This window comes from Pseudorca crassidens, chromosome 19 (genome assembly GCF_039906515.1).
Source record: "Pseudorca crassidens isolate mPseCra1 chromosome 19, mPseCra1.hap1, whole genome shotgun sequence".
Lineage (NCBI taxonomy): Eukaryota > Metazoa > Chordata > Mammalia > Artiodactyla > Delphinidae > Pseudorca > Pseudorca crassidens.
In genome coordinates, this window is record NC_090314.1 from 57,051,117 (window position 1) to 57,078,391 (window position 27,275).

General features: G+C 59.9%; 2 protein-coding genes across 7 annotated transcripts in view; one reads left to right on the forward strand and one right to left on the reverse strand.

The window, feature by feature from the left end:
* Nucleotides 1-923: 923 nt before the first annotated feature.
* Nucleotides 924-27,129, forward strand: UNC13D (unc-13 homolog D). 4 transcript variants are annotated; one of them, XM_067714549.1, is made up of 32 exons: nucleotides 924-1,503; nucleotides 2,253-2,288; nucleotides 2,526-2,633; nucleotides 2,732-2,791; nucleotides 2,881-2,947; nucleotides 3,175-3,355; nucleotides 3,755-3,799; nucleotides 3,937-4,005; nucleotides 4,189-4,258; nucleotides 4,414-4,551; nucleotides 4,633-4,725; nucleotides 4,800-4,903; nucleotides 6,138-6,255; nucleotides 6,362-6,486; nucleotides 6,626-6,716; nucleotides 6,790-6,846; nucleotides 6,933-7,030; nucleotides 7,136-7,187; nucleotides 7,298-7,428; nucleotides 7,516-7,636; nucleotides 7,976-8,119; nucleotides 8,298-8,396; nucleotides 8,505-8,711; nucleotides 8,892-8,960; nucleotides 9,992-10,071; nucleotides 12,833-12,938; nucleotides 13,016-13,087; nucleotides 13,624-13,707; nucleotides 13,804-13,924; nucleotides 14,138-14,261; nucleotides 14,724-14,920; nucleotides 15,620-16,336. In XM_067714549.1, the coding sequence occupies exons 1-32, from the start codon at nucleotides 1,387-1,389 to the stop codon at nucleotides 15,808-15,810; spliced, it is 3,375 nt and encodes a 1,124-aa protein (XP_067570650.1). In that variant the 5' UTR covers nucleotides 924-1,386; the 3' UTR covers nucleotides 15,811-16,336. The 4 variants fall into 4 exon arrangements, with proteins under 4 accessions (XP_067570650.1, XP_067570651.1, XP_067570649.1 ...); XM_067714548.1 differs by lacking the exon at nucleotides 15,620-16,336 and adding an exon at nucleotides 21,529-27,129 and having other exon boundaries at nucleotides 1,276-1,503; XM_067714547.1 differs by having other exon boundaries at nucleotides 1,283-1,503; nucleotides 4,447-4,551.
* Nucleotides 17,404-27,275, reverse strand: part of UNK (unk zinc finger) — a 33,973-nt gene continuing 24,101 nt past the window's right edge. For 2 of the 3 annotated variants that reach the window (XM_067714553.1, XM_067714552.1), the window contains 9 exons: nucleotides 26,212-26,354; nucleotides 25,605-25,805; nucleotides 24,984-25,049; nucleotides 24,346-24,520; nucleotides 23,352-23,453; nucleotides 22,980-23,168; nucleotides 20,576-20,757; nucleotides 19,700-19,957; nucleotides 17,404-18,881 (listed from right to left, as the gene is read on the reverse strand). In XM_067714553.1, coding sequence (XP_067570654.1) covers nucleotides 18,726-18,881; nucleotides 19,700-19,957; nucleotides 20,576-20,757; nucleotides 22,980-23,168; nucleotides 23,352-23,453; nucleotides 24,346-24,520; nucleotides 24,984-25,049; nucleotides 25,605-25,805; nucleotides 26,212-26,354 — 1,472 coding nt within the window. In that variant the 3' untranslated portion in view covers nucleotides 17,404-18,725. The remainder of the gene's footprint in view (nucleotides 18,882-19,699; nucleotides 19,958-20,575; nucleotides 20,758-22,979; nucleotides 23,169-23,351; nucleotides 23,454-24,345; nucleotides 24,521-24,983; nucleotides 25,050-25,604; nucleotides 25,806-26,211; nucleotides 26,355-27,275) is intronic. The other variant, XM_067714551.1, reaches the window with a different exon arrangement.

A 27,275-nucleotide genomic window follows, 5' to 3' on the forward strand; every position in this document is an offset into this window, starting at 1 on the left:
CCCTATTTATTTGACAAAAAAATTCACTTAATATATTAATGTGAAATAAACCCTGTTTGCACCTTGATTTGTCTGCTGAAAATGTGAACTTGTGAAAATGAGTGACTGGACCCTGCCCGGCTCTGCGTGTGGTGACGAGGCTCTTGGGAAGGAGAGCCATCTGGCTGCTTGGGGCCGGGGGAGGCAGTGTTCCCTCCCGTGTGAGAGTCCCTTGTTCTCTTGGCCTATTTGGGCCCAGGATGCTAAGGCCTCTCCTGTGTCCATTCTGTGGCAGTTGCTCAGCAACTGTGCCCACCCGCTGAGTCTCCTGGGGCCTGGCACAGCCCAGCAGCTGCTCTGGGTGGGAGGCGTTGGCAGGAGGGGCTGGGCTGGACCGGAGTTCCTGCGTCCCCGGCTGCTGTGCTCACCGCCTTGCCTCGTGGGGGTTAGAGGGCACGTCAGTGAAGGCCAGCCCTTCAAGACTGGCCCCTGCAGCGCGGGCTCTGGTGCCACCCTCCTTGTGAACCCTGGGGCCGGGGCGGGTGGGAAACGGCCACCGTCCATGCCCAGGCCTGCACCCCCTGGACCCTGGCCTGGAGGGCGGCCCTGGGACCCTGTGGTGGAGCTCAGCCCAGCACCGATGCGTCCATTTTCCTGTCCCTTCTGGGCCAAGTCGCCCTGTCAGGAGAGGCTAGGCAGTAGCGTCCCCAGCCTGTTCCTTCTGCAGCCCCGCCCAGCAGCTCCTCGGGTTGGCTGAGGCCCCTACAAGGGCGTTTGAAGGGAGCAGCCGCCCGACCATCCTTATGGGGGCCGGGGCCGTGGGGCCATCCCTGCCCCGCGCAGCCTGGCCCTGCCACCTCGGTGGAATGTCACCTGGGGAGCAGAGCAGGCTGAGCGGTTGGCTGACGGCTGGGGAGGCGCCTCTCCGGAGCCTCCACCCTGTGCCCTGCCCACCCCTACTCCAGGTCTGCGGCCGGTTCAGGGAGACCTGAGGTTGAGAACCCCACCGGCCAGGGGAGCGTCCCCCGTCACCTGGATGCAGCAGGCCCGCTGCCCCCCTGCCCTCATGCCCGCTGCCCACGGCACTGGACCCTCCCCAGGGCCCCTGTGGGAAGGTGGGGTGGGGCGGACCCGCCCACCTGGCCTACCTCTGCCTCCAGCCCAGCTGAGTTCCTCCCAGGAACCCAGCCAGTGGGAGGGAGGAAGGAAGGTGCAGGGGCCTGGGAGCCGTGGCCCCCCAACCCCAAGGTGGTGAAACCCCGACCTGACCCTCCCGTGACCTGCCCTTCCTTCCCTTTCCCCTGGCACCGGTGGCAGCCCTGGGCTCTTTGCATAACCCTGTGGCTTCCCTATCTTCACCCGAGGCAGCGGCACCACAGGCGGAGGGGAAGGGCAGGGCTGGCCACCATGGCGACGCTCTTCTCCCAGACCCAGCGGCGCCCTCCCCTTTCGCGCCAGGCCATCAAGATAAGACGCCGCAGAGTCAGAGATCTGCAGGAGGCCCTGCCCCACAGGGCTCAGGAGGTAGGAGGGACCTCAGTGGGGAGAAGAGCAGGCCTGGGTGGGGCTCTGCCCCCTCTGGGTGCGGGGTCCCCCCTCTTGTGGGCTGCGGCTGAGGATGTGTGCCCCTCTCCTGCCCACCCTAGCCTCTGGCAGAGCCTTTGGGGTCTGCAGAAGAGGGTCTGCCATGTGTTCTCTGGGCCAGCCTGGGCCTCAGGTCTGGGATCTGAGCCTTTCGGTGGCCCCTCCCTCTCGCACCCCAACCCCAGCCATCCGCTGCTCCTCCAGTCCCAAAGATACCCGCTCCACTAGGCAGGGAGTGTCCGCTAGGGGCTGGGCCTTCGGGGGCCAGCTGAGCAGCCCCCAGGCCTGCTTGGCATGAGCCCCCAGTCTCCCACCTCTGCTGCTGGGCCTCACTTCCGCCGCCGGGGTGCGGAGCGGAGCCGCCCGATAAGCAGCGCTGTTTCCTCTGGGGAAGGAAGGGAGGTTGGGGGAGGTTGAGGCCACGGGCGCCTGCTGGTGCAGCTGAGCTGGCACGGCTGAGCGCCAATGGACCCGAGCCACGGCGGGCCAGGGGATGAGGAAGGTGGCCCGGGTGCCGGACCCCCGGGAGCCCTGCTGTGGGAACAGGTGTGCGGCACTGGTGGGGCTGGAGGCCAGGTGCTGGGGCCCCCTCAGCCCTTGGGCTGGGCCTGCTCTGTGAGGAGCCGTTCCCGCGTCCGAGCCCTGGTCCAGGCCTCTGGGACACCTTGTCTTTCCACCTCGCTCCCCAGATCGAGCCAACATCCCACCACTTGTCCCCTGAGGAGGTAAGAATCGGAGTGTTTCCGGGGCGCAGAGGGGTGCTGGGAAGCAGCCCTGCATCCTCCCAGACATCCCCCTAGGCTGCTGGCCGAGGCTGGGTCTCAACCCCCTCCCCTCCGCTGCGCGTGTGGACACCTGGTCCCCACCTTGGGCATGTGCCGTGAGTGCCAGGGGTGGCTGGTGGGGCTCAGACCTTGTGGTGGGTGGACGGGGGTTCCCAAGGTGACCCTGCTGTGTCTCAGCGGGCCCTGCTCTACGAGGAAGCTCTCTACACGGTCCTGTACCGCCTGGGTCAGCCCGAGCCCACCCATGTCGGGGAGTCCTCTGAGCTGCTGCGATACCTGCAGGAGGTGAGGCCAGCCCCCACTCCACCTGCCTCCCTGCAGCCTGGCCGTGTCCCCCCACTCCCACCCCGTGCCCCAAGCTTCCCACACTCCTACACCACCAGGCCTTCCGTATGGAGCCCCAGGAGCACGAGCAGATGCTGCGGCAGGTCCAGGAGCTCGAGGTAAGCCTGCCAGGGCTGTCCTGAGCAAACACGGGGGCTGGGAAGCCCAGCTCCCTCTGGGACTCAGGCCCCACCACTTGTCGCTCCAGAAACCAATATTCTGTCTGAAGGCCACGGTGAAACAAGCCAAGGGCATTCTGGGCAAGGATGTCAGTGGTGAGTAGGCCATGGGGGGCCCTGAGGGCCTTCTTCCTGGCTCCTTCCTCTCCCCATCACAGCCTGTCCCAGAGCTTGTGATGCAAGTTCCCATCTCCCAAACATCCCCTGGGGCTCACTTTGGTGCTGCTGGCCCCTTGTCCTTGGAGCCTGGGATGGAGAGGGGTAGGGGGGCGTTAAGGACTCTCCCTGGGAGCCTAGCCAACACCCCTCCCCTTCCTCCCCAGGGTTCAGTGACCCCTACTGCCTGCTGGGCATCGAGCAGGGGGTGGGTGTGCCGGGGGACAGCCCTGGACTCCAGCGGCGGCAGAAGGCCGTGGTGAGGCACACCATCCCAGAGGAGCAGATCCACCGCACCCAGGTCATCACCCAGACACTCAACCCCGTCTGGGACGAGACCTTCATCCTGTACGTGGCCCTGCCCCCGTTCCTACCCGCTCTGGGCCAGCAGCACTTCCTGGCTCGGGGGAGGAGCTTGGTTTGACTGGAGGAGGAGCCTGCTCCCGAGGCAGGCAAGACTGACAGGAGGCCAAGCAGGACACAGCAATGGCTTAAATGCCACGTGCTGGTGGGCGGCGGAGGGTCAGGCACATCTGGGTTGATCTGGGGCGTAGCCTGAAGCCTTACTTTAAAGGAGAGAGAGATGCCGTTGGGAGGGGAGGAGGGTTTGCAGGGAGGGACTAAGACTTGGCAGTGGGTGATACTGGGTGGCAGTTTTGGGGGGCAGGCTCGGGGCTGAGGGAGCCTGTGGCCTGGCCAGGGGTCTATCCCTCCAAGACCCTCAGCCATGCTCTCTTCTCACTACAGGGAGTTTGAGGACATAAGCAATGCCAGCTTTCGTCTGGACATGTGGTGAGGAGCATGTCCCCCCCCCCCCCGCCATGTAGGGGTTGGGAAGAGAAGGGGGCCTGGAGGTGAGGGTGGCAGAAAGGGGTTGGGGGCTCCCAGGACACCCTCTCCGCCTCCTGCTCAGACCTCTGCCCCACCAGGGACATGGACACCGTGGAGTCCGTCAGACAGAAGCTCGGGGAGCTCACAGATCTGCACGGGCTGCGAAGGTGAGGGCCGTGGGTTTCCCGGGGAAGGAGTCGGGGCTCCTGCTGCCCTGCCTCCACATGCATACTGGTTGTTGGGCTGCAGGCTCTCACCTGGGCCCAGGTGGCTGCAGGTAGGGAGCAGATTCCAGCCTGACCCGGTCAGGCTCCTGGTCCCTCTCCCTCACGGCACCCTGCCTGGAACAGGATCTTTAAGGAGGTCCGGAAGGACAAAGGCCAGGATGACTTTCTGGGGAACGTGGTTCTGAGACTACAGGTGAGTGGAGTGGGGAAAGGTTCCCGGGAGAGAGGCAGAGAGGGGGTGACGAGGGGATCAAGGGAGGGGTTCCAGGTCTGCGCCAAGCGGAGCCTGGGGTCTGCCTCCCGTCACCTCCCCTGCCCCCGACCGGGTGAGGTTCCTGCGGCTCACAGGTGTGGGCATCCCCTGCCCGTCCGGCCTGCCAGGATCTGCGCTGCCGGGAGGATCAGTGGTACCCTCTAGAGCCTTGCACGGAGACCTACCCGGACCGTGGTCAGTGTCACCTCCAGTTCCAGTTCATTCACAAGCGGGTAGGTGGCCCAGCTGGGTGGGGAGGAGGGGTGCACTGGGCGTGGGGTCCTCTGCTCACGGCCGCGCCGGCCCCCCTGCAGAGAGCCACCATGGCCAGCCGCTCACAGCCCAGCTACAGAGTGCATCTCCACCTGCTGCAGCAGCTCGTGTCCCACGAGGTCACCCAGCACCAGGTACTGCCCTCCCAGGGGTGGGCAGGGCCAGGGTCTGCGTGTCAGGTCCTCACACCCTCCACCTGTCCCCTCAGGCGGGCAGCACCTCCTGGAATGGGTTGCTGAGCCCCCAGGCTGCCACCGTCCTCTTCCTCCACTCCACGCAGAAGGACCTGTCCGACTTCCACCAGTCCATGGCGTGAGTGCCCTTCTGAGCCCGAGTGCCCGAGGGCCGTCTGCGCCACACCACCCTCTCCCTCCCTGCGTGCCCTCCTGCAGGCTGACAGCCCGAAGTCTAACCCTCAGGAGATTTCTGTTTGGGGCCCAAATTGTATTTTAAGTTTTGAGTCAGTTGCCGACTTTTAAAACTCTGGAGGTTTGCTGTGCAGATTCACATCACCAGTTTCCCGTGAAAGCTTCGTGCTGGAATTGCAGGGCTGTCGCTTTGCCGGGCTGCAGGTGGTCAGAGCAGAGCAGCGTGCCCTCCCCCATCCATCACAGTTGCCACCCGGGCGCTTCGTCCCCTGACACCACCTGAGTCCTTCTGGGCAGTTGAGTTTGCCACCCCGGGCCCAGACCCCAGGGCCATTGAACAGATCTGTGCGCTGATGCTCCTGGATCCGTGTTGAGGGCCTGTCACCTCCCCTGAGCCTTGTTAGATTACGGGAATGCCAGGAAGGACACACAGGAGTTTGTAGATTTTTCCATGCACGAGAGGAGTAGGGGCACAGCCCGGGTGCTGCCAGGAGGAGGACTGAGAGTGGGAGCTGACACTGGCATTCAGTAGGGGGTCAGAAGGAGGCTGGCGGAGAAGGGCAGCTTCTAGGACCAGGGGCAGGTGTGTATTCCTGATTGGCTGTGGGGAATGCAGGTGAGGCTGGAGACTGGAGCAGGCACGGAGGGTGAGGGCCTCACTTGCCTGCAGGGCCTCTGCAGGGAGTGCGGCGCTGTATCCCCGCCTGGCGGAGGCCTGTCCCTGGGCTGCTCTTCTGCCCCAGCCTCCTTCGCCCTCCCTCTTGTCTCAGTTCGGTCACCTCTGTGAAGTCTCCCCTCGACTCTCTGAAGGGATGCTCTAGCTGAAGTTTTACATGTACTTGAAGGCTCGAGTCTCCAAATCTGATTTCTCAAAAGAAGCAAGAAGTCCTGAATTTTAAAATCACAAATATTCTAATTTAAGAGATGGACAATTCATTTACATGTTTGAAAAGCACTAATGGGAACAAAAACAATCCTGTGGGTTACCTTCAGCCACAGGTTTTCAGCCTCTGCGGGTCGATGGGGATCCCCAGGAGGCTTTGGGGTGGGGGTGGGGTGGGGATAACGCCGCGCCACCTGCCCCTACCCCACCCCCACCCCCTCCAGGCCAGGCCAGGTGAGCTGTGGGAAGGAACGTGCCCCACTTGGCCAGGCTGAGGGCTTCCTGTCTGCCGCAGGCAGTGGCTGGCCTACAGCCGTCTCTACCAGAGCCTGGAGTTCCCCAGCAGCTGCCTCCTGTACCCCATCACCAGCATCGAGTACCAGTGGATCCAGGGCCGGCTCAAGGCAGAGCAGGTGGGCTGGGGCGGGGCGAGGGGTGTTGGGCAGGCAGGGCTCAGGGAGCGGCTCCCCGGGCCCCATAAAGCAGCCCCCGCCTCACAGCACCGTCCTGGCCCTGCAGCTGGAGGAGCTGGCCGCCTCATTCAGCTCCCTGCTGGCCTATGGCCTCTCCCTCATCCGGAGGTTCCGCTCTGTCTTCCCCCTCTCCGTCTCCGACTCCCCAGCCCGGCTGCAGTCTCTCCTCAGGTCAGTGGTTACCCCCCGCTTCAGTGGAGTCGGGGACGGGGAACAGCTGGGGCACCTCTGGGGTGGGGAAGCCTGCCGGCGGAATGAGTGGGGGCTACGGGGCAACGGGCATCTTGCACACGGCTCTCTCTCCCCACAGGGTCCTGGTACAGATGTGCAAGATGAAAGCCTTTGGAGAACTGTGCCCCGAAAGAGGCCCCCTGCCCCGCCTGGTGACCGAGGCACTGCAGGTATGGTGCCCACCCTGTAGGTGCGGTGCCTGGGCCCAGCAGCCCTCCCTGCTCACTGTCTCTCTGCCCACAGACTGGCACCACTGAATGGTTCCACCTGAAGCAGCAGCACCATCAGCCCATGGTGCAGGTGAGGGGGCTCGGGTGAGGAGGTGGGTGGTGGGACAGGATGCTTGCCCCTCAGAGCCCTGCCTGGCTCACCTCTGCCCCTGCCAGGGCATGCTGGAGGAGGGCAAGGCCTTACTGAACCTGGTACAAGACATCATTGGTGACCTGCACCAGTGCCAGCGCACCTGGAGCAAGATCTTCCATAAGTGAGCAGGCTGCCGGGCCGGGAGGCAGTGCAGCAGGGGCTCAGAATGGGGACCAGAGGGACCCCGCTGTGTGCCGCCAGGTCACACCTGCTGCCTTTCCTCCAGTGTCCTCAAGATCGACCTCTTCTCCATGGCTTTCCTGGAGCTGCAATGGCTGGTGAGCCCCACCCACCCCCCCGCCCCACCCACCCACCCACCCACCGCGTCCCAAGGCCACGCCCTCTGCCCTGGCTCTGGAGCTCCGCCCACCACGCCTTCCCTTCGCAGGTGGCCAAGAGGGTGCAGGACCACATTGCTGTGGTGAGCGGTGCCGTGACCCCGGAGATGGGCGAAAGTCTGTTCCAGCTCTACATCAGCCTGAAGGAGCTCTACCAGCTGGGCCCGGTCCCCTCGGAGAGGTGGGCAGCAGACTGGCTGCAGGGAGAGGAGGGCCCGAAGCCCGCAATGGCCCCGGCTTTCCCCAGGCTGACCCTGGCTCTCCCCAGGGATGGCGTCCTGGCCCTGGAAGGCTTCCACCACTGGTTCCAGCCGGCCATCCCCTCCTGGCTGCAGAAGACGTACAGCGTGGCCCTGGAGCGGGTGCAGCGTGCTGTGCAGATGGACGAGGTGGGGTTGGGGCCTGGACTAGGGGCAGAGTCCCACATTTCGGGGTGTGGCTTGCAGCTCTGCCAACCGTGTGGCACGTGCGGAAGCGGTTAACCAGCTTTGAACGGTGCTCTCGAGGCCAGCTGAGTGCAAAACCCTGCCTCCTGTTATATTGGGTGGGGGGGACTTGGCCTGGGGGGTCTGGGCAGAGCCCTGCTTGTTCGCCTTGCAGCCCCCGGCCCAGCTCTGGGCTTGCTGTGGCTCTAGGAGCCCTGGATGCTTGCAAGTGCAAGGGGGGAGGGAGAGCATGGATTTGGCCAGCCTTGAGCCCTCCTTTCTACACACTCCCCCGTCTCCTAGCTGGTGCCCCTGGGTGAACTGACCAAGCACAGCACATCGGCTGTGGACCTGTCCACCTGCTTTGCCCAGCTCAGCCACACTGCCCAGCAGCTGGACTGGCCTGACCCAGAGGAGGCCTTCATGATCACCGTCAAGTTTGTGGAGGTGCAGCCTCATTCCCACCCCACGATTTCTCCCCAGTTCTCATCCTAGCAGCCTCCAAAAGCCTATGTCCTAAATCCCCCAAGTCACTGAAATTCCTTTGCCTCCCCCCCCCCCGCCCCCCGCATCTGCCTCTCCTCGGCACTCCCCACCCCCATTGATCACGCCCTCCTCACCCCAGGACACCTGTCGGCTGGCCCTGGTGTACTGCAGCCTTATAAAGGCCCGGGCCCGTGAGCTCTCTGCCGGCCAGAAGGACCAGGGTCAGGCAGCCAACATGGTAAGGGCCAGAGCTGGGGGCTGAGGCTGGGCCGGGGTAGGGGTGGAGCCTGCCAGTCCTGGCACCATTCAGGAAGCTCGGCATCCCCGTGCCCACGCTCGCCTGCAGCTGTGCGTGGTGGTGAACGACATGGAGCAGCTGCGGCTGGTGATCGGAAAGCTGCCCACCCAGCTGGCATGGGAGGCGCTGGAGCAGCGGGTAGGGGCCGTGCTGGAGCAGGGGCAGCTGCAGAACACGCTGCATGCCCAGCTGCAGGGCGCCCTGGCTGGGCTGGGCCATGAGATCCGCACTGGCGTCCGCACCTTGGCCGAGCAGGTAATTTGTTTGACCCACAGTGACCCCACCCCACCCATCCTCAGCCTGAAGTACCCTCCAGCAGGACTTGGGCCAATGTCCAGCCCCCTTCCCTTCCTGAACCTAAACTCAGGCCCCAAGCAACCTCTCCTGAGCCCCGACTCACACCCTGGCCTCCCTCCTACCGTTTTGTGTCTCCAGCTGGAGGTGGGCATTGCCAGGCACATCCAGAAACTCGTGGGCCTCAAGGAATCCGTCCTGCCTGAGGATGTGAGTGGCCCTCCCTGCGTGCTGACCTTTGCCAGCAATGTGGGTCAGGGATTGCAAAGGGGCTTAGGGTGGGCAAGGGGCTGAAGGCCATGGGGTGTCAGAGATAAGTCCCCCAGACTTGGGCAAGAAATGTTCCCTCCTGGCCTCGGTTTCCCCCTTAGATGCTAAGAGGGTGGGGTTGGGTCATTCCACCGGCTCTCCCAGCACTGACCGTCAATGTGGGAGCTGCAGTGGGGGAGGCTTTAGACCTTGCAGCCAAACAGCCCCGGGCATGACTCCTTCTTAGCTGCCTGCTAGCAGAGCTGTTCTATTTATATAGGTCAGCTGACCTCAGGCTCGTCATCTGTCAGCGGGGATAATAATTACACCTGTGCTTGCTTGGGAGCGTGCTACTCATTAATTCATCAACTATTTAAGCACCCACTTTGTCCCAGGTATTGATTTAGGCACTGGGGATATATATCAATGAACAGTGTGACAAAAATCCCTGCCTTCCTAGAGTTTTCATTCTAGTAGAGGAGGTGAAAAAAGAGCTAAGTAGATAACTATAGCTACGGCTGTTATTAGAACTATACATATATGTGTGTGTGTAAACATATATATATGTATACACACACATATCATATGTTAGTTAATGATAACCCCTCAAGAGAAAAATAAAGCACACAAGGGAATGGAAAGGGTCAGAGGACTGTGTTTTTAGATAGTGGCCAGAGGAGGCCTTACTTGGAGGGTGACAGCTGAGTCAAGACCTAAAGGAAGGAAGAGAAGGAGCCGCGAGGATTTCTATGGGAGAGAACAGCATGGGCAAAGGCCCTGAGGCAGGACCAGGTCTGGCAGGTTCAGGGCTATAGAAAAGGCTATACTGTCTCCAGTGTGGCTGGAGCCGACTGTGGTCAGGGGCTGGCTCTGCACACATTCCACAGATGCGCAGGAAAGCTCCTAGCCCCGTTTCCTCTCCGGGCCAGGGCAAAGGCATGGGGGTGGGACCAGAATGGGCCAGAACCAGATGTGCTGCCTCCCCTCCCCAGGCCGTTCTGCCCCTGATGAAGTTCCTGGAGGTGGAGCTCTGCTACATGAACACCAACTTGGTGCAGGAGAACTTCAACAGGTCTGCAGCAGCCGCCTGCCCTGTGGCGCCCCATCACCTCCACCTCTCCTCCCACCCGCCCCTCCTTCCCGGCCTCAGCATCCATCCTCAGGGGAGGATGCAACCAGACTCTCTTAAACGCTTGCTCCAAGGGTCAGGGCGCTCATGGCCGCACAATGCTATCCATTTCACCTTAGGCTGAGCTGAAACCTGTCTGTCCTTTCTCCCTTAGCCCTGGGCTGCATCTTCGGGAGGCTGCAGCTCTGCCCTCCCTAACATTACAGGCAGCTGGTGTTCCAGGGGAACTTCTCGTTAGGGTCTCTCTCAAAACAGGGCCCAGCACACTGGGCAGCCGTGGGTAGAGGTCAAGGGCATGGGCTCTGGACGACCTGGATTCATACTCCAGTTTCACTGCTGCTTGGTGGGTGGCCTTGAGCAGATTACTCAAGGTTTCTGTGCAGATGGTCATAGTTCTGGCCTCTACTGAGGACTAAATGAGTCATGTGAAGTGCTGAGAGCAGTGCCTGCAGCAAAGGAAGTGGTTGATGACTGAGCTGCTGTGACGACGGTGACGGTGATGATGACAGGTCCTCCACATGGGGCTGCTGGCCCCCAGAGTTCTGCTCCTGGTGGGGCAGCGGGGCTTCAGGAGCCCACCTTCTTTATTTCCTAGGCCCGAGAATGCCATTAGTTCAGCTCTAATCTTCACACAAAATAGAGTTTAATGTCTACTAAGACAGGGGCTTAACGTACCACTCACTGCCTCAGAACATTTAGAACAGTGTCTGTGCATAATGAACACTTAAGTATGGGGACTAAATTAACTACTTTTATTTTTTTTTATTAATTTATTTTATTTATTTTTGGCTGCGTTGGATCTTCGTTGCTGTGCGTAGGCTTTCTCTAGTTGCGGCGAGCGGGGGCTACTCTTCATTGCGGTGCGCGGGCTTCTCACTGCGGTGGCTTCTCTTGTTGCGGAGCATGGGCTCTAGGCGCCGGGCTTCAGTCGTTGTGGCACGAGGGCTTAGTTGCTCTGTGGCATGTGGGATCTTCCTGGACCAGGGCTCGAACCCATGTCCCCTGCATTGGCAGGCAGATTCTTAAGCACTGCGTCACCAGGGGGGAAGTCCCCAAATTAACTACTTTTAGTATGGACCACCCAATTTTTTTCTAAACTTTAAAAAATTTTTAGACCTCCCCCATTCTTTTTTTCTTTTTTTTTTTGGCCACACTGCACAGCTTACAGGATCTTGGTTCCCCAACCAGGGATCGAACCCACGCCCCCTTGCAGTGGAAGCGTGGAGTCTTAACCACTGGACCACCAGGTAAATCCCTAGATCTCCTCCATTCTTTCATTTTTTTAAATATTTATTTTTATTTACTTACTTATTTATTTATTTATTTATCTTGGCTGTGCCGGGTCTTCATTGCAGCATGCGGGCTTCTTAGTTGCGGTATGTGAACTTCTTAGTTGTGGCATGCGGACTCTTGGCTGCAGCACACGTGAGGGATCTTAGTTCCCCAACCAGGGATCGAACCTGGGCCCCCTGCACTGGGAGCACGGAGTCCTACCCACTGGACCTGGACCACCAGGGAAGTCCCATCCCCCCATTCATTTTTTTTTTTTTTTAATTTATCTTTGGCTGAGTTGGGTCTCCGTTGCTGCGCACAGGCTTTCTCTAGTTGCGGCAAGCGGGGGCTACTCTTCATTGCAGTGTGCGGGTTTTTCATTGCAGCGGTTTCTTTGTTGCAGAGCACGGGCTCTCGGCATGCGGGCTTCAGTAGTTGCGGCGTGTGGGCCTGGTAGTTGTGATGCACGGGCTTAGTTGCTCCGTGGCATGTGGGATCTTCCCGGACCAGGGATTGAACACGTGTCCCCGGCATTGGCAGGCGGATTCTTAACCACTGCACCACCAGGGAAGTCTCCTGCACCCCCATTCTTTTTTTTTTAAATTTATTTATTTATGGTTGTGTTGGGTATTCGTTGCTGCACGCGGGCTTTCTCTAGTGGCGGCGAGCGGGGGCTACTCTTCGTCGTGGTGCGAGGGCTTCAGTAGTTGCAGCACAAGGGCTCAGTAGTTGTGGCTCGTGGGCTCTAGAGCACAGGCTCAGTAGTTATGGCGCACAGGCTTAGTTGCTCCGTGGCATGTGGTATCTTCCCGGACCAGGGCTCGAACCCATGTCCTGCATTGGCAGGCGGATTCTTAACCACTGTGCCACCGTGGAAGCGCCCCACCCCCGTTCTTAATTACACATTTTTTGTGCTTATCTGCCTGACTCTACTTTGACAAGTGAAATTTCAGTTATTTCAGTTGTTATTAGGATGGACTGTGGCTTGGTTGCTATTTTTTTCTCGCCGCAGGTAGTACATGCTTACCCATGCTGTGTGCTGAGATCCTATTCATTTTGGTCACTCCCATCTTGACTCATGATTCTGTCATTGGGGGACCACCCTTCTGCTCCTTTTTTGGTTGGGGTTTGTTAATCCTAGTGAGAAGGATCCTTCACTAGCTTCCGAGACATGTTGGATAGGACTAGGCCTGTCTGCCCCGCCCCCTGCCCTCCTTCCTTCCCTCAGCAGACCAGCCCTCCCTCCCTCCCCTGCCTGCAGCCTGGGCCCCAGTCCCACCAGTGAGGCAGGTGGAGGGTGGGGGTGGGGAGGCACTGGCGAACGGGGGTGGGCCTGGGTCCCACGAGGCCTCTTCTTTCTCAAGAGCATCTCCGCTTCCTCCTCCTCTGTCCTCCTGTCCTGTGTCCGGCATCCCTCTGCACGGCACCCCAGCCTTCTGACCTTGCTGTGGACCCACACGCTCACGGTGCTGGCGGAGGTGGCCGCTTCCCAGCGGAGCTGCCCTCTGGCTTCTAGCAGGCTGAAGATCGCACTACAGGTAATAATACCAGTGACAACAATAAAATCCCTGGTGGGAGAGTGCCTGGGGGTCACCTCTGATGTCTCACCCCCTAGAACCTGGAGGTCTGCTTCTACGCAGAGGGTTGTGGCCTGCCGCCCGAGGCGCTGCACACGGCCACCTTCCAGGTAGGGGCCTTTTGGTTAGCTGGTGGTGTGGGGAGCCTGCCTTCCTGTGCTCACCTGTGTCCAGGACCAGCTACGTGATTTACAGGGCCCAGCACAAAATGAAAATGTGGGCTCCTTTAAAAAAACATAATTGACGGCGCCTCCCTGGCGGTCCAGTGGTTAAGACTCCGCGCTTCCAATGCAGGGGGAGCAGGTTCCATCCCTGGTCCGGGAACTAAGATCCTACATGCTTCGTGGCACAGCAAAAACCAAAAACAAACAAACGCCCCCCCCCCACCAAACCAACAAAAAACCCCTCCACGTGTGAAGTTCTTCTAAACACGGTTGGGGCGGGGGCGGCTTTGAGACACACCTGTGGAGCCCACCCTGTCGGTGCCTCTGGCTGTTGCCAGGGCAACCCTGCCTGTGGTCCCCCAGCGCCCAGTGCTTTCCACTTCACGTTGTCGTCTCCCGTTGGCTGCAAGCTTCTGAAGGGCAGCACTGGGCTGCGACTGTGTGACAGTTCAAGTGACTCCTCAGCTGTGCCCCATCCCCAGGCTCTGCAGAGGGACCTGGAGCTGCAGGCGGCCTCCAGCCGGGAACTCATCCAGAAGTACTTTTGCAGCCGCATCCAGCAGCAGGTGAGTCTCCCTCCTCCGCCGCGCTCCCTGCGCGCCTGGAGCCCCGCCTCGCCCGCTCAGCCCCTGCTGACGCTGCCCCTGCGCCCCGCCCCCAAGGCAGAGACCACCTACGAGGAGCTCGGGGCCGTCACAGTCAAGGCCTCCTACCGCGCCTCCGAGCAGAAACTGCACGTGGAGCTGCTCAGCGCCTCCAGCCTGCTGCCCCTGGACTCCAATGGTGAGTGGAGGCTGCCCCAGCCACTCTCCGTGTCCCCACTCTGGTCCCCCGAGTTCCCGGGGGCTCTGCTCGTCCAGCCTGAGCACTGGGTGCATTTCTGCTGGATTACCAGGAGGGGGCAGTGCTGCTGAGCGGGGCACAGCTGCTGGCGTGGGCACCGGCGGCGGGGCTGGGATATCCTCGGCCAACGTCCCCTCCCCGGCCACTTGCCAGGCTCCAGCGACCCCTTTGTCCAGCTGACCTTGGAGCCCAGGCACGAGTTCCCTGAGCTGGCCCCCCGAGAGACCCAAAAGCACAAGAAGGAACTTCACCCACTGTTTGATGAGACCTTTGAATTGTGAGTGGTCCCACTAGCCCTGGACCCGCCTCAGGCCTGCTCCTCCCAGCTGAGGCGGGCCGAGGGGCTCCCCTCAGAGGACTGGGTTTGAGTCCCAGGGAGGGAGCACTTGGGACAAGTGTTTGCTGGCACAGGCCTCAAACCTGCTCCCCTACAGGTGGAGTGAGGCTGCTGGGGAGACTCTCCCAGTCTGAGTCCAGTGTTAGAGGCTTGCTTTCAGGGAAGGGTGCTGCCCCTGAGGTCCTCTGTTCCACCAGTCAGGTGGGCCTGGGTACACAGGGGCCCCTGGTTTAAAACATCGGCCCACAGTCAGAGCAGGCACCATGGCGTGTGGCCCAAGGTACACCAGGCTGCGAGCTCTCAACCCTAATCCCACGCGTCTGGGCGAGCCCGCGTCGGGGGCTGTGTGGCCACGGCAGCACGTGGGGCAGGCAGCTGAGCCCGGCTCTGCCCCCCGCCCAGCCTGGTGCCTGCTGAGCCGTGCCAGAAGGATGGGGCGTGCCTTCTGCTCACGGTGCTGGATCACGACACGCTGGGGGCTGATGACCTTGAAGGGGAGGCCTTCCTGCCGCTGTGCTCGGTGCCGGGCCTGACGGGGACTGTGGAGCCCGGCGACGTGCCTCAGACCCGCCTGCCCCTCACCTACCCTGCACCCAACGGTAGGCCTGAGCCCTGTGAGTGTGGGCCCTGGCCCAGCACTGGGGATACAGGGGAGGGGCAGCTGTGAAAGGCTCAGGGGCCCCCAGAGGCCGAGTTGGGGTCAGAGGAAAGCCTCCTTGGAGGTGGAAGCCTGTGGAGCCAGCCTGGGGGCTTGTGTTGCTGAGATCTCGCGCCTGGTCAAGGACCAGTGAAGGTTAAGTTAGGCCAAGTGTGTGCGACTCTCTCTGGTGGGATAAGGTCACCAACAAGTTTGCCTGGGGAGAGGGGCCACTTCTGTGCCCAGGGGGCACGTTCTTGCAGGGCAGTCCCCAAGCTTGATAAGAGGGGTAGGTCTTGTGTTTGAGCGCTCACCATGGGTCAGTTCTAAGCACTGGACACATGTTAACCCTCAGTCCTTACAACCACTCAGTGAGTCAGGTGTTATCGCTACTCTCCGAATGAGTAAACTGAGGCACGAATTGGTGGACTGGCCCAAGGTTCTTGTATGGAAAGGAAGAGTCGCCACCTGAGGCACGTCAGCCTCTCGCGCCGCAGGTGCGCCCCGCTGCCCAGGCGTGGCAAACGCGTTTCCTGCCTCATCTGTCAGGCTGTCTTGCGAGCTTGGCTGGTGTGGGCCCATGGCTAATTTCTGGAGAATGGGGCAGTGCTGCAGCCCCTGCCACTCCCCGAGTCTGACCCCCAAATGCCTCTCTTTGCAGGGGATCCAATCCTGCAGCTGTTAGAGAGCCGGAAGGGGGACCGCGAGGCCCAGGTGTTTGTGCGGCTGCGGCGGCAGCGAGCCAAGCAGGCCTCCCAGCACGCCCCGTCGCCAGGGCGGCAGCAGCGGGGCTTGGGTCCCTGGGAGGCCTGTGTTCCCCCCACCACAGCGCAGCCCTCCCACCTGGCCTAACACTCCAGGAGGGCCCTGCAGGTCGGGGGAGCCCCAGTGTGCGGGGTCCCGCTGCCAGAGCCGGGGCCCACAGTGATGGGGGCCCCATTCGCAGTATTTATACCCCCTCCTTCCTCCCCTCAGCCCCAGCCTCAGCATTCTCTGCCAAGTCCAGCCCCTGGGGGAGCGGAGACAGCTGTCTGCACCCCTTACCCCTGCTCCCCTCGTAGGGAAAAGCCGCTCTGGCAGAGGAGGGGCTCAGCCCTTCCTCTCCTGGCAGGCCTGTTCCAGCCACTGAAGTGGGGGGCCAGGTGCCTTGGGCCCTATTCTTCAGCAGCCATAATGAAGGGAGCCTGGGTCCTCTCCTGAGGGAGCTGCCAGCACCCAGGCTAAGGAGCCTAGAGCCAGGGACCTTCTGGCTCTGAAGGGGTGAGAACTGGTGGGCAGTGGGGCTGGCACAGTTTGGCTATCTGTGTCTGCTGAGGACCGCTCCTCCTTGGGACAGTACCTAGAAATTTTCTTAGCAAAAATAAAAAAATTAACAATACATCGTCCTCTTACTAAACATACTGTTGGCCTGCAGCGGGGCCTAGGTTACAGCCAAGCCATCACAAACCCCTCCTCAGCCCTCAGGAGAGCCTGGGCTGCCCCTGACTCTGGGCCCCAGCCCACCGCTCACTCCCCGTTACAGAGCAGCGGGGTAGGTGTGGAGGTAACTGACGCAGCAGCAAAAGCTTCGAACCAAACACCACCAGACGTATCAGGTTCTGTCGCCACTGCCCAACACAGGAGCCTGGCACTCGTGGGGGCACCCCAAGAGTGGGGGGGCCTCCCAGGGGTGCAGGCTGAGGCCGAGGGGCTGCTCTGAACAGCAGGGCTTAGAGGAATGGGGCCCCAGACCTGCCTGGGGGAGTGGCCCATATGCTGGGAGTCAGAGCCTGAGGCTCACTTCTCATTCCAGTGTGACTGTGGTTGAGTCACCTAACCTCTCTGAGCCTGCACAGGTATGATGAGTGGGGGGAGGTCAGATAAGACCATGTCCAAGGCTTCTTTCAGCGCTGCTCCTCTGAGACCCATACAGAAAGCCCACAAGGTGTGTGTTTTCCCACCCACCTAACAGGCCAGCTAAGAGCAGGGGAGGGGAGGTGGCTGAAAGGCTCCCTCAGGGGGCAGGCCCTCGATGCTTTTATGAGCAGGCACTGTCTGTTCCTCTGAGAAGCTAGTAGGGGCCTTTTTGTCTTTTGGAAAACATTAAAAGTATACCAGTTGCATCTGACGATAGAGCTCTGAAGAGCCCTAGGGCCTGGGAGGTCTCTGGGTCCAGGGCTAATGGTCCCCATCCCATCAACCCCAGCAGGCCTGCGTCAGAACACTCAAGCTCTGTCTAGGAGCCTGGAGCAGCCTTTGGGCCTGGATGGGCCCAGAGTGCCTCAAGGCCTCTTCAGCTATCTAGCCACACCTCAGGGGTCAGGCACGAGCCTTTCCCATGGCTGAAACCTGGGCTGGGCTGGCTGAGGCCCTCCTTTAGGGCCCAACTCCCTCCTGGGTTGGGTTGGCAGAGGCCCTCCTTTAGGGCCCAACTGTCCCTCACCCCGACATAAACAAGCTACCACCGCAAGTTCATATTTTATTTCCAATACGTTTGGAGCTTTGATTTTTGCGTTTTTGTAAAAAAGTTTTCACTTAATTCGTTGAAAGCCCTTTCGTGCTGAGCCCAAGGGGGCGCCTGGGCCGGGCCAGACCCTTTGCAGCCCTCTTGCTCCCACCCCAGACCCCCAGTGCTGGGAGTGGGGTGGCTTCCCTCTGCCCACTCTGCCCTCCCACCCCCTGCTGCATCTCTCTGTACAGAACAATTTTAAAAATGGAAGCTAAGACACAATATACATCGGACAGGCACGCACACACATGCACACAGGCGTCTGCTCCAAACGGGCAGGACGTCAGCTGCACTCAGAGAGCACCAAGGAATGCATACGGAGCCCCTCCTGGGGAGGAGGGCGGGGCCTGAGCCCCACCTTGGTCCTCACAGTCCGCAGCTCCTCCCCACCTATTGCCCTGCTAGCTGCCAGAGGGAGGGGTGGACAGCACGGAGGGCTGTGCAGAGGGGAGACAGCTGAGGGCAGCTGGGGGGTGATGGAGAGGGCAGTGCCAGCCTGGTAGGTCGCCCTGGGGCCAGGGAGGCTGCTCTAGGAGCCCGGGGGTGGGGGGAGGACTGGGGTACACCCCCGGCCTCAGGTACCTGAGGGGTAAAAGGCCTGGGCTTTGCCCCTCGAGGAGCTGCAAGGGCCCAGGGTTGGGAGTGGGGCTGGCCCCACGGCTTTGGCCCGCCAGCCTGGACTAAACACGCGCTTGGTAACCCTAGAGCTCGGCGGGCTTGGATCCCCCGCGCTCAAGCCTCACAGCTGGGAACCAGGTCTGGGCCCAGGTCCTCCACACCCCTGGCTCTCGCCCTGGCCTGGGGAAGTGGGGTGAACAGGGCCTGCCCTGAAGGCTTGTCCCCTCCCCTTGGCCCCTTCTAGCTTTCCACCCTTCCCTGCTCAGGCCCCAGGAAGAAGTTAAAAATAGTTAGTTCCTACATAAAAAAAGAGGCTGAAACAGATTCCCTGCCAAAAGGCTGGTGGGAGAAGAGGGGCCTCTGTCTCTGCAGTGGGAAAGGTAGGGAGCGGGCAGAGGGAGGACTGCAAAATAGTTTTTTCTCTTAAAAAGTGCTTGGTGAGTCTGTTTAAAGTGTGTGTCTATATCCACGTATAGATATACACACAGACACTGTTCACACACTGGCCGCCCACGCACACCTACACACATACAGAAATGTATACATAATCATATACATACATACATACATACATACATACATACATACATACATACATATATATACTTTAAAAAGTCCTAGGGGAGAAGATCTGAGCCAGGCCGGGGCCAGGCCTGCAGGGTCACGACTGGAGGGCGTGGGCCCGGCCTGGCTGGCAGACGGGGCACTCACTGCCCTCGGCACAGAGCTCACACAGCACAGCGTGTTGGCACGGCAGCACCGCTCGGTTCTGCTCCTGACACTTAAGGCATTTCACCGACTGCATGTGGAACACGGCCTGTGGGGAAAGGGACATCACGGTCACCGGCCCAGCCCCATGTCGGACAAAGAGCTCCCCCAACTCTCACTGTAGCCCCTTGGGATGAAGAAACTCGACAGTGTGCTTACAGGCCCCAGCTGATAAGGAGGAGGGCAGGGTCAAGGGGCTGGCTGATCACCTCAAGGCGCCTCATCTCTGCTTTCAACTGCAAGGCCGAGTGGGGCTGAGTCGGAGCTGTGCGTGGGGGAGTGGGGAGGGCCAGGGCCGCTCTACAGCTCCAGCCGGACAGGCTTTCCCTCGCACAAAGGCTTCTGCCTCTTGTCTCGTTTGACCTTATAATGACCCTAGGTCCCCAGTGAGAACTGTGGGGTCTGGAGAGGGTAGTGACGGGCCCGAGGTGACACGGCTGCCCAACGAAGGGAAGTATACTCTTCCCACTGTGCCGCACTCCCCTGGGGACCCAGAAGGGCACCGAGGAATGCAGACAGGAGCCCTGGGGACTAACCATTCTGGAATGTCTGCTGGCGTGTGCAGAGCTCACAGGAAGAGAAACTTAGGGCCCAGGCGTACTAATGCAGCTCAGCTCAGTGCCTGCCCTCGAAAGTGCCAGGGGTGGGCCCTGGTGCCCATCTACCTCCAGGTTTCCCACCTCCCCAGTGAGTGACTTTCTATTCCGAGCTCCTCTCCAGCAGGCTGGCATTTTGTGTGAGCTCAGCGGGGACAGAGGCTCTTAGGAGGGTGGCCATCCCTGGAGCAGCAGGGACCCATCCAAGTCCAAGCACTGGCTGAGCCCACTGTACCTCCCCACCCTGTGCTCCCCAACCTCCTAAGCTGACCTTGTCCACTTGCTCCAAGTGAGCCCGCAGCTGCTTCTGGAGAGAGTAGAGGGTGGAGAGTGAGAGGGCTTCCAGGTCGGGGAAGGTGGGCAGGGCCTGCGGGTCGGGGGCCGAGTGCAGCCGCTCCAGCTCCTCCTGTAGTTTCTTCACCTGCACCTCCAGTGCATCTCGCTGCTCCCGGGCCAGCTCGCACTCAGCGCCTGCCGCGCTGGCCCGCTCCCCGGCCTCCTCTGCCTCCTTCTTCCAGGCATCACAAGCCTATGGGCCCAACACGCAGCACCTTGTCATGATGGCCCCCCTGCCCTTGCCCCCCACCCCGAGAGTGCATCTCTGGGAGCCCGTGTGGGCCACTGTGGCTGTGGGGCCTGCGGGGGAGCTGGGTCAGGTGTCTGGGAAGTGGGGCAGGGAGGAGGGCTGATGCTGCCTGCAGAGAGGAGAGGTTTCAGGACCTGCAAGAGACCCTCTGTGGGCAGGGAAAGGGGCTGAGCCCAGCACAGCAGAGGAGCACCAGGCAGAGCTGGCCAGCACCTCCAGGGGCAGCCATGCTGTGGCTGGACATAAGGCCCATCTCAGAACCTAGAACCCTGGACCTAGAGCCCTGGAGAGTCAGGGCTTCTGGGCAGAAGCAAGCAGTGCTATGGGCCCAGACCAAATAAGCAGCTCACAGAGGGAATTCCAGGCCTGGGATACCAGCCACCCCAGGGTCCTGACCGGCAAGGCAAGTTTTTCCACAGGGGGAGAGAATAAGCCAAACGGAGTTTCTGCTCTGTTCCCCAGGACCCCTGGCCACCCCCAGCCCCTGTGCCCACTCTGTGTAAGACGGGCTTGGGCTAGATGCCACAGGCCCCGGGAAAGGCGGGTGGGCAGGGCCAGTACCTGTCTTGCCTGCTTCCAGGACTCCTCCCACTGCTTGATGGTGCCGTTGGCTTCATCTAGCTCTTGCCGAAGCCGGGCCAGCTCGGCAGCCCCGGGCCCTGACAGGAAGGCAGGGGAAGTGCCCGGGGAGAAGCTTCCAGAGGCAAAATGCTCCCAGATGCTGCTATTCATCCCATTCAGACCTGCCCCAGGAAGGGGAGGAACATCAGAGCTCCGAAGAGCTTTGGGCTTGGGCCTGGCCCCCGCCCTGTCCAGCCCTGCCTGGGGGCCTCCAGGGGCTGGCTGTGCAAGGCTCCAGCAATGTCAGGCTGGGGGATTTCACAGGGATGCGCAGGTGCCACCTGTTACTCATCAGCTATTTAACTTCCAAGTCTCAGCATCCCCGTCTGTAAAGTGGGGCTCCCATCACTTGCCTCACAAGGTGATTCAGGGGACTTGGGAAGTGCTGTAGGGAGAGCAGTCTGGGAATGTGGCAATTTGCGAGCCCAACTTCACTTTCAGCCTAGAGAAAGGGGAGCCTTCTTGCACCCTGATGTGAGGCGCAGGAGGAGATTCAGGAAAAAAGACTTGGGTCAAGAGCCTCAGATGATGGCAGAGCTGGAGCCGGAAGAGCACAGGGAGCCCTTGGTCCATCCCCCTTGTTTACAGTGAGGAAACGGACATAAAACATGTTGCCAGGAATCACAAAAACAGTTACATGGTAGAGCCAGGACACAGCCAGGGCGTCTGGCTCCAAAGGCCTACTCTTTGCAAACAGCTAAGCTGTGTGCTCATCCACCGCCCCCTTCACCCACTCATTCAGCAGATGTTTAACTAACACCACGTGCCGCTGCTCTGTGGCCCCCAGGACGGCCCCTGTCTTCTGAGGGAGACTCATATCCACCTCTGGCCTCATTCTACCCACACATATCATTCTAATGACTTCTTTCTTGCTCCCTTTCCCACTAATCCAGCCAGGATGTTCTGGAACCAAACGGATTTAAGAGTCTGTCCTCCAAGCAACACAAGTGCACCTACATGACCAACGTCATCCTGTATGGAGATGCGAGGCTCTCCGCCCTGTCCTGGAGGCGAGAACTTGGGGTCCCTGCTGAAGCAGCCCTGGCCAGCGGCAAGCCCCACCTGTGCTTCTCCTCCCGCCCGGGTGGCATTTCCGCTTGTGGAGAGGCGCCACTTCCTCGGGGAGCCCCACCCAGGTTAGGTCCCTCTATTATTCTGAATCGCAGCACCCAGCCTGTTGCCTCCACATGACAGTGATGGTCTCTAAGTATGATGTAATGCCTGGGCGCCTCTGCCTCTCCCGAGAGACCGTGGCTCCATGCCAGCAGGGACTGCTGAGCTCACCTTGTATCCGTAACTATGTGCGGAAGGAAGGAATGCGTGGCCAGTAATAGGGCTGCAATCAAGATACCTCCAGAATACGGGCAAGCCGACAAACATAACAGCAAGCACCTGAGCCGGCAGCATCACCACCAGCGGTGAAGGGGCACCTGAGCCGGCAGCATCACCACCAGCGGTGAAGGGGCACCTGAGCCGGCAGCATCACCACCAGCGGTGAAGGTGCTGCACTCATCTTCAGAGACATTAGGGAAGGACCCAAAGCTGCTCAGAATGTCAAAGCGCAGCTCAGAGGCTCAGGCTCAGTGTGACCAGGATGGCCAGCACCCTCAGGGAGGGTGTTTCTGGTCTCCTTGAACAGCTGCTGGGGGAGGGGGAAGTAAGAGTAGCAGCTGCTGCTGAATGAGAGGCAGCAGGTTGGGCGTCTGCTGCTTTACGTCTGTTACTTCAGCAGACGTTCACACTGGCCCCACGCACACACGCAGGTCTCCACCCACGCTTCTGGACCCTCTGCTCTGATGTGCCCTCCAGAACCCCTGGTCCACACAGTTCTAACGCTGGGTTCAGCCAACAGCCTTTGGAGCTACAGCTGGGTCCGCTTGGTGTTTCTGCTGGACAGGGAGGCCGCCCTGCGCCAGGGCCGAGCCTGTTCAGACCTCTCCCTTGGCCCTGAGGAGCTCTGGGTGACTAGGCAGAGCTGCCACACTGGCACGGAGAGCAGACCTAGACCCTGGCAACTCTCAGGCCACACTTCTCACTGTGCACTGGCCCGGGGCCTAGCACTTCACTCATGTTATTTCCTTTAAGCCTCACAACCACCACACGAGGTGGGTGCTGCCATTATACCCATTTCACAGAGGAAACTAAGACAGAGAGACTAAGTCACTTGTCCAGGTTCACACACCTCAGAGAATCATGGAACCGGGGCCTGACTCGCCTCCGTGCCCAGAGCCCCTACTCTAACCTCCACTCTGCACTGCCTCTAGCCGTGGACAAAATGGCCAAAGGCACTTTCCAAAAGCCCAGATGCCTGCCCCAGGCCTTAGAGAGCCATACCCCCTCTTACCCAAAGATCCATGAGATGCTGACGTCCCCAAAAATGTGTTTTCTGACTGGCTCAGGTGGCCCTGGGGCTGCTGCAGGAAATGCGAGGAGAGGCTGACAGGAGGGGACGGGGATGCTGAGTGGAAGGAAGCAGAGCTGCTCAAGGAGCCAGGGATGTTCACGGGTGCGGAGCTCTGCAGCAAACTGCCGCCTGCAAGAGAGGCCCAGGAGCGTGGCCGAGTGAGGGGCGTGGCCGAGTGAGGGGCATGGCCGAGTGAGTGCCGGGCAAGCCACGCGGGCCACACTGAGCAGGGCGTGGCTCGTCTGCCCATCCCCGGGCCAGGCTGGACCCCAGGGGCCCTCCCAAGCCATCCTGCCCACCCATGCCCAGTACCGATTGTGATGCTGCCTGGGTGGGGCACCGTGCTGTTATCGAAAGTCTTCTCTAGGGCAGCTACCCCAAACTCGTTCAGGTCCAGGTCATCCAGGGCAGACTCTAGAGACAGAGTGACTGGAGTGTGAGCCTCCCAGCCTCCCGAGGGCCCACACAGTCCCGAGGTTCCAGGCCTCACCTCCTGGACCCACCTGCCCTTTACTGCCTCTACTCCTGCCCCTGCCTCATCTTTGAGCTCAGTCCCACTGGAGCTGTGCTCGCTCAAGCCTCTGCTTGTGCCTGGGCTGCCCCTCTGCCAACACCGATCCCCTAGCCAAGTCCCACTCAAATGGCTCTCCTTTCAGAAGCCTTCTTCGATACACCCGGGGGAAATGAGTTCTAATCCAGCTGACAGAGGTCTTGTCCCCTGATGTTACAGCTTGTATGTCTCACCCCTGAGCTCACTGAGGGCAGGCAGGTCTCTGGACCCTCAGTGGCTAGTGTACAGTAGTTGCCCAACAAATGTCCACTGCGCTCTGAGGAACTGGACTGGGAGGGCAGGAACAGCATGTCTTCATCTCTGTCACCCCAGTGCCTGCAGTAGGACCTAGCACAAAGTGGCACCCATAAATGACTGCTGAAAGAGAAGGGCAGTGGCTTCTGATGACCAGGAACTCTAAGGACAGCTGTGCAGGTTTTTCACAAGGATACCTAGCTGGGGTTGAATGACGTATGTCATGGAATGAGACTGCACAGACCCATGGGAAGAGGCATTTCTTTCTAATCTGCACAGAAGAGCAAACTGGAGGGCTAATTGGCTATAAAGGCTAGTCTTGGCCCTACACCTTGGGCTCATGTTCCATTTAGGTCAAAGGGCTCAGAATGCCCACCCTCTGACTCTCCCAAGACAGATGTCTAAAGTGACCAGTATGCTGGTTTGAGTCTCACTCCAGAGTCCTAGTATCTCCAACTCCAGACCTGCTCCTAGACTTAGCAACAGAAATGGCCCAATTACCTATGACCGACTCTACCGTGTCGCTGGTGGGGTAGAAGGGCAGAGCATTTGCATTCATGCCAGGAACACTGCTGGTGCCGGCGGGGCTAGGGGGAGTAGCTGCTAGGCTGGAGGTGATACTAGAAGAGATGCTTGAGGTCAGGGGGCTGCCCACAGGGAGGATGCCCAGCATATCCTGCAACGAGAGAGTGAAGAAGAGACATAGTGGGATGGCTGCCCACGGATGGGGGCTGGAGGCGGGGGCTGGCTAGGGCAGAAGGGAAGGGTGTATCCCAGCTCTCGCCTGGTTGCCCTCAACACCTTGTTGGGAGGCTGGAGTTGGACAGGTGTGGCTTGGAGGCTGCAGGGCCTACTCATCCCTAAAGTTCTGCAGTAGGGGAAGGGAGAAGCAAGTTCAGTGCAAGGACAGATGTTTAATATTTTTTTTGACTGGCTAATGAGTGAGTCCGGAGATGAGGGGCTCAAGGGCCTGACTCCCACCCTCTCTGAATTTGGGGCTGAGGCCCCACCTTAATCCTGCCCTCAGTTTGTAGAGAAAGCGGTGCCCCGTGCTCCCCGAAGAAGCCTCCTGGGGTTCTGGGCCTGTCCTGTCCACAGCAGGTGCCAGAAGGGGAGAAAGGGGGCTGAGGGCTCTTTACCTGTTTGGGCTGAAGCAGAGGCTGCTCTTGACTCCTGGGCTCTAGTGAGTGGGGTTTTAACTTGGCCTGAGAGAAAAGTCAGGGAGCAGGAGATGAATGTGGTGCTAGGGAGGGACCCTGAGCCCATGAGTCCTCCTAAGCATCAACTTGCCATGGCTCACTGAGGGGGAAGGAGGCACCAGACACCTGTTGTACAGTCCCCCTTCACACACACGCACCCTCCTTCCCTACCCTGGGAACCCGGGGAGCTGCTCCTCTCCTCCCTGTGACTCCAAGTCACAGATAAGCCAGTTCCACACCCCTTGTCCTGCTCCCCAAGGCCCTGCAGCACAGGGCAGGGCAAAGTCCGGACGTGGGGTCAGAAGACGGAATAGTACCCTTTCCCCTCTATTAACTGGCTCTGACACTGGGTGAGGTGCTCAGCCTCTAACCTGCCTGTCTTCATCTGTAAAATGGGATGGCCTCACCCGCTCCGCTCAGTCTTGAAGAGGCTGGGAACAGGGGCTTCCTATCTCCCAGCCACATTCCCCATAGCTGGGCCAGGACAACCCTCCAGGTCTTCTCTTGCCGCATGCAGGTTAGCCCATGCTAACCTCACTGGGCTGCCCCCTCATCCCTTACCTGGCATTTCAAAGTTTTCAGGTACTCAGCTCCCACCTGGTCTTCCCTCTCGAAGCCAGGAGCCTTCTTATAACTGCCAGGGGCGAGGCCGGACTCCCCAGGGAAGACAATGCCTTCCAGATTCGGGGGCTTCCTGATGGAGCCCGGTGGGGAGCCACAGAGGTTAGATGGGCTGCCGAGGCTGCTGTTTCTACAGAGGAGCTGCAGAGAAGGCAGAGAGCAGGCTGGTGGGCAAAATGCAGGCTGCGGCACGGCCCATTCTCCGTCCCTGCGTGGGAGGGAGACCCTTCATCAAGGGGCTCAGTTCCTTTTTAACTGGCCAGGGGGCAGCAACCACCACCCAGGACCCAGAACCCCATGTGGAAGCTGTGTGTTGGGGGGCAGACAGGCTTTGTCCCTTCTACTACCTGTGATCAGCTCTACCCAGGCTGATCGCAGGGCTCTGGGGACACCACTCCAGCCACTATCAGCTTTTGACAGAAGAACCCTGGGGCAGAAAGGGCAGCACCCTTGGGCGGAGGCCTCCTCCCCAAGCACAGGGCACGAGAGGCAGGTGTTGGCTCTGGGCAGGCATGGTACCCACCCCACCCCCTGGACAGGCACGTACAGCGCTGAGGTCAGGGGCATGCGGGCTGGAAGGGCTCACGGGCACCGAGTCTCCGGCAGCAGACGGCATGTACAAGACGGGACCTGGCTGGGTGGGGCTGGACACAGCTGAGGAAGCCTGCAGGTCGTCACTGAGGGGTGGCTCTGCAAGAGACAGGGGCAGGGTGTCAGCAGGCTCCTGAGCCAGCTCTGTCCCTTCAAAAATGCATCTGGGTCTCTCTTAAAGGAGCGCATGCATCCCCCATGTATAAAGGGAAGGCTTCTGTTTCTATTAATATCACGTGCTGTGCACTTATATGTGCCAGGCAATTTGTATTAATCGTAAATCTTCACAATGACTGGAAGACAGAAGTGATACCATGGTCTCCATTTTACAGATAAGGAAACTGAGGCTCAGAGAGGTAAGGTATATCTCCCAAGGGGGCTGAGCTAGGAAACAGAAGAGCTGGGATTTGAACCCCAATCCACACGCCTCCAAAGCTTGGGCCATTCATTGCTTCTCTGTGCTGCCTTGGCTGGGCCCACCTCTGAGCCACATGTGTGCTTCCCCCTTCCTGGGGCCTCAGTTTATTTTTCACTCTAATCCCAGAGATAAGGCCTAAGGCTAGAAAGAGGTTAAGGACAAACAGAGCAGTGGCCTGGGGTAGACACAGGTTGTAACTCAAACCCGTCTCTGAGACTGGCGGTGGTGGTCTGGAGCGGCACCGAGCAGCACCGCAGCCCAGGACCACATGCAGCTGCTGAGCAACCAGAATGTGCCTAGTCTGGACTGGAATGTGCTGCAGCTATTCAAGTACATGCCAGCTTTCAAAGACTTGGTTTGAAAAAAAAAAAAGGAAAATATCTTGATTTTATGTTGACTGCATTTTAAATGATATTATTTTATGTTGGGTTAAATAAAAATATATTATTAAAAATTGACCTATTTCTTTTTCTTCTTTTTAGATGTGGTTACTAAAATATCTAAAATGACATAAGGGGGGTTGCATTAAATTTTGATTGGACAGCTCTGCTCTCAGCAGGGCAGAGTGCTGTGTTCAGTTAGTGATGTCTGCCATGGGTGGG